We start from the raw sequence: 11,168 nt of genomic DNA on the forward strand, positions 1-11,168 counted from the left end.
CCTTTGTATTGAGAAGTCCAATCCTTGATTATACCATGTAGAGAAAAAATGGCCTCTAATTCAAGTTGAGCAATATCCCAATGAATTCCTTTGATACCCATAGCAAAAAGAAACCTTCCTTGGTGATCACGGCCAACAGCTCCAATTCCAGCATTATAGGAAGGTAAAAATGAAGCATCAAGGTTAATTTTTATCCAATCAGGTGGAGGAGGATGCCAAGAATTTTTAAACAACCTAGATGGTTGATTAACATCCCATAGGCCCGATTTATTTCTATTAGAAATAGAAATTGAAGTCATACTAAGAGCATTAGTTGTGGCACTAATTTGGGCATTACAGTGTCATGCTCTCTGTTGAGAGCGCCACAGTGCCAATTAAAAAAGTTAATAAATATTTCTATTTTCACTCAATTTTCGCTTTGACAAAACCAATTTGTAGGCACATTAATGGAAATCTCAGTATCAATAACATGATAATCTTACTAGCAGTAGGGGACTTAATAACTAACAGTTGAGCTGAGTGTTTTTATTATTATTATTAGTTTGGTTTGAAGATAAAAATATGATCATGGAGTACAGTTATAGAGGAAATTAATATGGGTTTAATAGGTAAAAGTTTAATAATTTTGTTATTGTTTGAACATGTAATTATTGTTGCCACCATAGTAGATAAAACACTAATATCATACAATCAAGATTAACCTGAAGGGATGTCTACTATGGTTATAAGTAGGACATCGCACCAAATTCTACCCTCATAATCATCCATCTTATGTGGGACTAGATATTTACTAGTATGGGAGAGTGGTATGGTTCACCCTACTCACATGGAAAGGGCTCATGATGTGGTTTAGGCTTGAATTTAGCCTTTACCATTTCATTTTTGTATATCACATTCAAACCACTCTCATCATCAACTCTACACTATCTCACTTACACAACACAGTATTTTTTGTCTTACAATCATTTATCTCACCCCCAAAAAATATGAAACTTCTTATAACTCCAATATAGTTAGTCTCATCTAGCTCAATATCCTCTTCAAATAAATGAGTCTCATTCAAAACTTTCTCATTATCATCATCTTCTACTAATCTTAACTCATCTAAAAAAAAAGATTTATGGCTTGCAGTCATATATCTTATGTCTCTTCTTATGACAATTAAAACATATGGTTTTCCAATGTTCTTATAACTCCTCTCAATAGGAGCTTAGCACTATGTAGCCACTAATTATGGGTTAGGCATAACAATAGGCCTATGGGTAGGATTCAAAGTGGTCTAACTCTTGACTTTAGGAAATGAGGTAGCCATCTTTTTATATTCCACCATAGGGGCATAGTGGTAAGCATTCTTCAATATGTGAGGGGTCAAACATCCCTACCTAGCTATCTCCTAATGTTCATCCTAAGATGGATAAAAGGTTTTTTGGCCAACTACCAATCAAAATCTATACCGTTGGTTCTAAAATTTAACCTAAAAAGTGTTGAAGTAGTTAATAACATGAAGGAATCCCTGCCTTGGGGTTAAAAGTTGCCCATATGATATTTTTTTATTATATCCTAGGCAATACTTAGCTCTAAACATCTTCTTCATCTCTACCTAAGAAAGATTCTTTCTTTTAAATCTATGTTTTTTTGTTACATGTTGCCCAATAAATATTTGCATAGATTGTGAGTTTCATCCTAACAAAAGTAACCCTTTAATTATCGCCCATCATATGCCACCTATGGGAAGCGAAGTTATAAGTGGATTCAAGCATGTCTCCACATATCCTGGACAGGTGTGAAAATGATCAAATTGAGGTATAATTGAAAGTAGAGTTATAAGCGTACATCATGGCATGTGCATGAATCATGTTTGCATTAATTGCATAAGTCATGTGAAAGAAAAAATATTATTTTAAAAAAAAGTTCATGTTATTGATATGTAGAAGTGAAAGATCATGTGATTTATATGTACAAGTTCAAGGATTGATCAAGTTTATGTTAGTTACAAAATCATATGTTGTTGCTTTCAAAATTGGAATTATGTAATATTATCATGCTTTCTTTATTAATAATCAAGTATGAAATTAAACTTATGCATAATCATCATCTTGCCTAAAATGAATTGCAAAAAACTTATTACTTACTCCTCTGATATTAAATTTAAATAAAGAATATTTAATATTTTAGTAAGACCCGAAAGGCATAATAAGTAATGAGGCTTGCTCACTCTATACATTCATCAATTATTTCAGGGAATGGTAAAAGTTCTGTTGAGTAAAATAGAAGTCAATAAATTCATAGAGAAGTTCAACTAAAAGATTTTTTTTTAGTCCAGTCATTTATATTTTCATGCATAGAAGAATTATTATGGATTATTTGTATATAATTCTTTTTTAAAGAATATATGGAATTGAACATTGATGAAGGTTTATATTGTTCCTTTGCATTTGAAGATGAAATAATTAAAATTATGATTTAATTATTCCATTAGACCCTCTGTTATGATGTATAAGAACTTTAAGGATTTGTAATGGAGCTAGTGCAAGCTAGGCCAGGGTGCCTAAATTGAGTTTATTTTGGTTATTGTTGAAATATGTGATTGGAGGATAGTTCTAATAACTTTGGGGAATGAAAAGACTTGAATATGTTAGAGTGGTGTGTGAAGATCATCTTTAGAGTTTTTTGTGAAGTTCTAAAGAGTTTGAATGTTGATCAAAGGATGAGAACACTACTAGGTTAAAAGGTGTCCTAATTTTGGCCCATTTTTATAAGATGCTTAGGGATTTTTTCTAATACTTATCTGGATTTGCGGGAGATTAGTAATATTTGTGGTCTATATTAGAGATCATTATTGCACTTTGAATAGGCACATTAATGGGATTTGAGGTCACACCGATCAAATACTTTCCTCAAAGCACAAGTGAAGCAAGTTGTGGTAGAGATAGCATCTTCGCTCAGATAGCCAATCTTAGAGAGGAGTTTAGCGCATTTCATGATGAGATGAAACATTTTATGCAACAATTGCAGATGAATCAACCACCCATGGAGGATCAGAAATGGTATAAAAAATTTGTGTAATTTTAATGTAAATTATTTAATTATAAGTATCTCATTATCTTCATACTATTTTCCGGCTGGCAATGACAATTCATATGATGTCTGACGGTCCATTAGAAATTTAACTTTGTTTAGTTGATGAATTTTGGTATTTCTTATGATGCTTCTAGTTGCATGGATATTTTATGTATTTTGAAACTTATGGTGTTTTGATTTTGAACTCTGGTGGTTCTTGTGACTTTGGTATCTTGGAACTTATGATGTTTTGAATTTGGTGTTTTGATTTTAAATTCTAGTAGTTCTTATTCAATGGTATTACTATGGAGGGGTTATATTTAGCATTTTTTCAACATTTGATGAGTGGATTTAGTGTTCGTGAACCTTTTTTTTTTTCTTATTGAACTCGATAGTGTGCAAAATAATTGCAAGATGCTCCCATGGGATGCCTTCTAAGTTTGGAAGATGAAGCTTCCTGTATGTTAGATGGCGAACAAAAACTAGTTTTTTTTTTTAGTTGATGTTTAAAGCCATCTAGTAAATGAATAATGACCTGATTATGAAATAGATAAAAGCATATGTTGCCTTAAGAGAGTGGGAGATTTGTGCTGAATATTTGAATATCAAATATTTTTTGCATACTTGGCAATACATTTTGGTCTGACAAGTGAATTTTATGTTTATTCTCATACTTTGAGTTCAATAGGGTACTTAGAAGTTAGAACTGAAGGGCATTGTGAATTGATTTAAAAAGAGAAATAAGACAGCCTATGTGTTTAAGTTTCCTAGATTATCTTGATTGGTTGGTGATATACTAGCTCGTATATATCGGAATAGTTTTGATTAAATAGTTGTTGATGTATATGTATATCGAATCAATGGTGGTTCTGTATTTTAAATAAAAAATTATGGACTATTGTGGCGGTTATAACCGCCACAACAAAACAGAATTGTGGAAGTTAAAACCGCAATATTAATGGAATCATATTACTGGAAATCAGTCTATTTTGATGATATTAGTGGCAGTTATAACCAGTACAAATTTGTAGGTTTTCACCGGTTATGACCGTTGCAAAATCTAGCGCTTCATCGATTCTACCTCTCCGATCCAAAAACCGCTACGGAATATTGTTGCAATGCATAACAATTACAGTGGAAGTGCAACGGTTTTAAAACTACTGCTAAATAAATAATGGAGGTTATAACCATCCGAATAACTCAAAATAGTTATGTAGTAGCCGTATTGGTTGGTAGTGACATGATGTAGGGCATTAGTGATACATGTATATGATAATTCTAACAAAACTGATATAAGGGAATACGATACATATAAATTATATGATATATATGATACATTGTATTGTATACATTCAATTTGTAAATGATATAATATATGATATGCATACCTTAATACTATACAATATGCATAGAATAGAATATATATAGAATTCTTAGTTGATATAATAGGTATACTTATATATATGAAATGATATATGAAATGAATTGAAATATCATTTATTGACATGTATAAATTTATAATAGAACTACTGTGTTATAACTTAGCATGGGTATAAGAACAAAAGAACAATCTGATCCTTTATATGGATATTATTCACTGATCACTAAATCTTAATTATATTGCTTTTAATAATTTATATTCCTCATATGAAATGATGCTATTCATATTGGTTGTCACATGATCTCACAATTATATATTTATACTTATCTCGTTTGATTGGTTACGTGCATATTGTTTTTATTGACCTACATTGATTTAAATTATAAGTACTTATAACATACTCAGTCGTTAGCTCACTATGTGATTTTTATATAATTTCAAAAATGATGCAGGATTTAGTAGAATGAGACAGATTAGGTTTTACAGGTTTATTTTGTTTGTTTTTGTACTTTTATTTTATTCTTTCGTAACCAGGAATGATAGGAGATGGATTGATGCTATAGCATATATGAATTTTGAGGAATGAATATAGATTGTTATGATATATATGATTTATAATTGTTGTGGACTGTAATATACACGACGCTAGAATGAAAAATATCGTCTTAGCAATATATGTATATCTAGCACACCAATAGATAGTTGAGAGAGAGAGAGACAGCAGAAACTTTTTTACGTGGAAAACCCGAAAAGGGAATAACCACGGGGCCTGGCCCAGATGAGAAAATTTTACTATGTCTGGGTTGGCTACAAAGTTTGATTTGCTTCTTTACTTGGAGATGTTGGAATTACAATATGTTAATAATCAGACTAAAATCTGGCAATGATAGATCATAAATGAACTGGAGGAAGTAAGGCAGTAGCTGAGAAGAGCTTCAGTGATAGTCAAGAAAAACTCTAGCAGTTGTCAGAAAGAAAACTCCAACGACAGTCAGGAGGAACTCCGGTGGTGGTCAGGAGGAACTCCGTCGATGGTCGGCAAGAAAACTCCAACGACGGTTGGGAGGAACTCCAGCGCTTGTCGAGAGGAACTCCGACGATGGCCGAGAAGAACTCTGGCGATGGCCGGCAAGAAAACTCCAATGAAGGTTGCGAGGAACTCCAGCGGTGGTCGAGAGGAACTCCAGCAGTGGTCAAGAGGAACTCCGACGGTGGTCGAGAGGAACTCCGACGGTGGTCCGGAGGAACTCCGACGATGGTCGGCAAGAACTCCGGCGGTGGTCGGTGGCAAGAGAGCTCCCAAACTTCTCCCTTCTTCTCCTTCTTTTTTCTTCTTTTTTCCTCCCCTCTCATGAGAAGAGTGGGGGCTATTTATAATTTTTCGATAGTGGCATGGCTTGTAAATATATGGATGATCAAGGTCAAAATGGGAGTGATTTTAATTGACGACTGATATTGATCCCCTTGATCGTGGACTGTTTAATGGATTTTTGAAAGCCTTAATGATATCGAAATTCAGTGATCTTGGGCTCGTTGGATTCATCTCGTCAAGCTGCTCGATTCGACTATAAGCATGTCACAATTTGAAATTGTTTGGTAATTCAAATTATGGTTTGAATCTTCTAAATGCACTTTGGGTCCTTGATGTGGACTCATTTGGGCTCGGATTAAGTCGAATTTGGTGTCGTTGGGTTTGTATTTATGAAACGTTCAGTTCGACTACGAACCATCTAAAATCAGAGTTCAGATTATCCCCATTTTAATTTTTGAAGCCTCGATCTCGTATATTACATCAAGATTCGTGTCCGATCAAAATTAATTTTTTGTTACATATAAATAATCACTTCTGATAATTTTTATTTATTTAAATAATATTAGTGGCTTTAGCAGATGAATTAAAAGAGGAAAGATAATTTTTTCAAATTTAGATGCACATTACAATATACAAGTGATGCAATAGGAAAATATTATGTTGCATTGTATATAAGCAATGACTACAATTTTTCAAATTTAGGTCGGGATGAATTGTATATAAGCAATTACTACATTATGTTGAATACTTGATTAACTTAGTTTGACTCAGGGTCAACCTAGTTTGAATAAGACTACTATTTAGAAATTAAAAAAAAAAAAAAGGTATTGGAAAATATGAGAAAATATATTTTGGTTTTGAAAAATTAAGCCAATGCAGTTAACTCAAAATGATTCGTTCAAGTAACTACAAAAATTAAAAGCTATTTAAATTATTTTTCATATTTAATAATTTAAATAATATTTATTTTTATTTAAATAATAGGAAAATACCCTAACTAAGGCTTCTTTTGGACGACTTTCTAACTATTTCGAAAAGCAAATTTTTTACTAAAAAACTGTCCCAAAAGAAGCTTTAGACTTTGGGAGTAATTCTTAAAACAAATTTTCATGTGGGCAACTTTTTTATTACTTCTTAAAATAAAATTTTAGTTAAAAATTTTAAATTTTTACTAAAACTCTGTCTTAAAAAATCAATAAAAAAATCAACCCAAATAAAACCTTAAGCTTCATATGAAATAATTTGTAGCCACTGCATTCAAAAAAGACATTTCTAACAAAATTTTAATGATTTCTCCAATCTGCGTATTTCCATGGATTATAAGTTCATCAACAAACTGAAGCTAAAAGTTTTGTCAATAAAAAATTAAATTTACTAGATTTGATATCTATGATGCCTGGCATAATATTATTTCATTCTACTCAAAATCAAATACCAATTGTTTTGTTTCTATACATTATAACGATCAAGAAGCATATCTTATAACAGAACATCATAAAGCTCAGCCAAACACATTACCTGTCAAATTCCTTCACAAATACTGCTCATAGTTTCATGAATCAAAGCAGCCATTGTTCCATTTTCTGTGCATATAGTAGTTTCAGTCCCGTTTGTTTCGACCGTTGCCGTTTCAGACACTTTGATGCGAAGAGACTGAGTATCTTTATCTAAAACGGTATTCTCATTCTCAATTGAGCAATCTATTCCCTTCTCTTTCAAAGCTACCAGCAGACGAGCAGCATCTACAGAACCCCATAGAAGCATTCGCAAACTTGAGAGATTGATTGGCTTCTTTGGAGAGAGTAAGAGATACTTTCCTTTGCTTAGGACAAGCTTCCCTCTTAGCCTGGCAATGGCGATTTCTTTTGAAAATAATCTTCTGGGTTGCAGCTGAAATGCAAGGTCAGTCATTAAGCGGCCTTCAAATTCGTCTTGCAGACTCGGCACCCGTAGAGTTGAGTTTACAGAATAAAATAAGAAAGAAAATGAGCTGTTATTTTGTGGAGTACAAAGTGGCCTTAAATCTTCGGGGAACTGCAATAGCAAGAAAGTTTGGATCACTAACGAAAGCAGGATTAAAGGTTGAATGAATGAAATAACGTTAGTTAAAAATTATTACCAGAACAAGCTTTGGTTGCAGAATGCTAAGCAGTGGAAAAATTTTATGAGACCTGAAACATATATGTACAAAAATTTAAAAGAGAAATATAGAAATGGAAGCTTTTTGTGTCTACACAAGGAGAAATTATTATGTGTGTACACTGGACGTAAATCTGTGTCCGGAGGTGAATCAAAACGTACCATGTCATCCGATACAAAGCGGATGCACAGCCGCGGTACACAACAAGGAGGTGACATGGTGAGGTTTGATTTGCTTCCGGATGGCGCCCAGTGTCCGCACAAAATAATTAATCCTGTCCGCACAGAATAATTAATCCTACACAAGAGTGGCATCATCGGGTGATTCTAAAAAGAAATTAAATGAAATGGAGAAAAGTTTAAACATATTGATTAAGGTTGTAAATTATCATATGTTAAAAAAGCTAACAATAAGACTGAATTGAGCTAGTATTGGATGAAGATTTTAAAATATAAATTGTGAGATTAATAAGATTAGTGATGTCGGCTGTTAAGTGCTTATCCTCCTCAACTTGGATTAGAAGATGATTTAAAAATTAATTTTGGGAAGAAATGAATAAACTACTACAATGTATCCATGATGAAAGAACAATTATTTGAGAAGAATAATTATTTCGTTTAATTCAAACAAGACGAACTCAAACCAAATTTAATTCATTGAATGTATGCAATATATATCACATATACTTTGGTTTTATGTTTATTTTAATATTTTTTTAAGATTTCATACGAGAACCCTTAATTGATATGTTCGTCTCCACTAAAATTGGATAACCCCAACGCCATATTTAGTTGGTCGTTAGTCTGTGCATGTGTTCTACATGTGTCCCGCTCGAGATCGCATCTCTATTTGAAATCAAGCAAGGCGTACCTCTCTCATCTTCCTTTGTTACCTCATGATGTCAGAGTCTAGCTCTTCCCATACTTATGCTAAAGTAGGGTTGTCATCGTCAACCCCTCTTATATCTAAGGCTTCGTTTGGGACCACTTTCTTACTATTTAAAGCAGCTTTCTAATACAAATGTTAATTTTTAAAAAAAAAAAACTGTTTTAAGAAGCAGCAAGAACGCCAACCCAAACGAACCCTAAGACATTCATATTGCTTTCACCAACATCTTTCCTGGCTTTCGTGGATTTATGCTCTTCATCTTACCTTCACGCCATGCTCAATCACTTCATTGACTCTGGACATCTCTGCAACTACCATTCAGACTTCCTCTTTGGATTCTACTCTTAGTTTGTCATCGATTTTTCAATGGATATCACATCCTCTTTCTCCCACATTAGTAGCTCTTAGAGTTTTGGATGAACCCGAAGTTAGGTTGCAGCCTCCTATCCCAATGGCTCCTTGCTTCACAAAAGATCCTCCTATTTCCATTCCTTTGGCACCAACACCTCCAGCTGCCCACCCTCCTCATTCCTTTGCTAATGTTGTTGGTGGGCAAAATGATTTAAGAGTTCCTTCCTCCAAAAAAAACCCATTTCCCTCTATTTTTTTCATTAAGATCTAGTATCACATCCTTGTAAGCATTCATCAACTTATTTAGACAAGCATGCTCTCATCTTCACTGAAGAGTAGATATTAAAGATTGCTAGGCCTCTGTTTTTATATAGTTGACAAATTCTCATTGGTCACCCCAACCTAGAGATTATGGTTTCGTTTGGGACGGTTTTCTTACTACTTCTTAAAGTAGCTTTTTAGTACAAAAATTTAATTTTTTAACTAAAAAATTGCTTTAAGATGCAGTAAAAAAGTCATCCCAAATGAAGCCTATATTAAATTATATATCTGATCACCATTTTATTGGTGGCAAATATGTTAAGCTCATTGACCCTCATCATATTATCATTAGACTATCTTCAAAAGCATACTACACCAAATATGTTAAGCTCATTGACCCTCATCATATTATATCAATGGCTTTCCATTGTGTATGCTAAAATGGTCAACCCATTTTGATTCTTCTGTCGACCCACCTATCCTTCTAGTCTGGATTAGATTCCCACGACTAAGTTTACATTATTTCAATCAATCAGCTTTATGTTCACTGGGTTCAATATTTGGCAAATTTTGCAAGTAGATATTGCTACCGCTAGTCTTTCAAGGCCTTCTGTGGTGGGAGTAGTAGTAGAACTAGACATTCCTTCCCAGTAAAAAAAGGAGGCATAGATTGACTCCTCAACTAGTGGACTTTGTCAAAAAATTGAATTTGAAAGAACCAGTATGTTACCATTTGTTCCACATATTATTGCAACAACTCACCTCCCTCAATTTGTGAAGACATAAATGATAAAGATGCTCTCCCGCCTTATGATCTAGATGAGAAAACTAAGAGTGTTGACTCTCAGATGGATAGGAGATTTCAAATTCTATTCACTAGATGAGTTAAGAATTAAAAAAATAAACCAATTATCATTCTCCTATTTTCACCAAGTCGAAGTAAGGAGATTCAAATAATTCAATTTCTAGTTTTCATGTTCTTAGGGATTTAGGATCATAGGTTTTCAATGTATCTATATCTTACTGTAATTTTAACATAGAAAGGAGATTTAATTGTTGATCTATTTTAAAATTTTGTAGTCTAAAAAATATTTATTAAATATTCTAATATTCAATAAATTGATATAACAAATTTTTATTAAATACAATATTATATCTTCAAAAATCAAATGTTTTAATTTTAATTATAAATTAAATGATTTCATTTATCAATTTTATGCTTCTAAAGTACATTAGCAGTCTTTTTATCACCATTTGTATTGTAACAAAAATTGGCACCATACAATCACATGGGTTACCAATGTCAACTTCAGTAAGGGCAACATTCTTACTCTAGTTAAGATTTATACCCGATAAAGAGGTATTAAATTCAACATTGCATACCTAAAATGGAAATTGTATGCAGTAGCATGTAAAATAAATTCTTACTGTATTCCGGAAAGAAATGAACACTGGAGAACCTTCATTGACACAGACTTGAATGGTGACAGTGCCATTTCAGCATCTATTCCTTGCTTCATGATTGAAACTTTATTAGAATAAAACTATTCTAAACGAGAAACAATCTCAAAGTGATATTGTCTAAGTTTACTGGACCTTGCATTCACAGAAGAAAAACAAAGTTTAGCAGCGAAAAATACCTCCAGAATAAGTAAACAGCTGGAGATTGCATGCCAACGGCTAAGTAGATGACTGGCAGGGCCCAGCCTAAGAGTCCAATGAAGCGTAAACACTATGCATGGCTCTTGCCATTTCAATCTACAAAAATTCAGTTC

General features: G+C 33.1%; 1 protein-coding gene across 1 annotated transcript in view; it reads right to left on the reverse strand.

Moving 5' to 3' along the window:
* Positions 1 to 7,132: 7,132 nt before the first annotated feature.
* The window catches only part of LOC110092595 (integrator complex subunit 9 homolog), a 14,845-nt gene continuing 10,809 nt past the window's right edge, over positions 7,133 to 11,168 (reverse strand). Inside the window, exons 8-11 of the mRNA XM_020817225.2 lie at positions 11,034 to 11,151; positions 10,822 to 10,907; positions 7,873 to 7,924; positions 7,133 to 7,787 (exon numbers count right to left, since the gene is read on the reverse strand). Coding sequence (XP_020672884.1) covers positions 7,275 to 7,787; positions 7,873 to 7,924; positions 10,822 to 10,907; positions 11,034 to 11,151 — 769 coding nt within the window. The 3' untranslated portion in view covers positions 7,133 to 7,274. The remainder of the gene's footprint in view (positions 7,788 to 7,872; positions 7,925 to 10,821; positions 10,908 to 11,033; positions 11,152 to 11,168) is intronic.

The sequence above is a fragment of the Dendrobium catenatum genome, unplaced genomic scaffold (genome assembly GCF_001605985.2).
Source record: "Dendrobium catenatum unplaced genomic scaffold, ASM160598v2 fragScaff_scaffold_716, whole genome shotgun sequence".
In the NCBI taxonomy this organism is placed as follows: Eukaryota; Viridiplantae; Streptophyta; class Magnoliopsida; order Asparagales; family Orchidaceae; genus Dendrobium; species Dendrobium catenatum.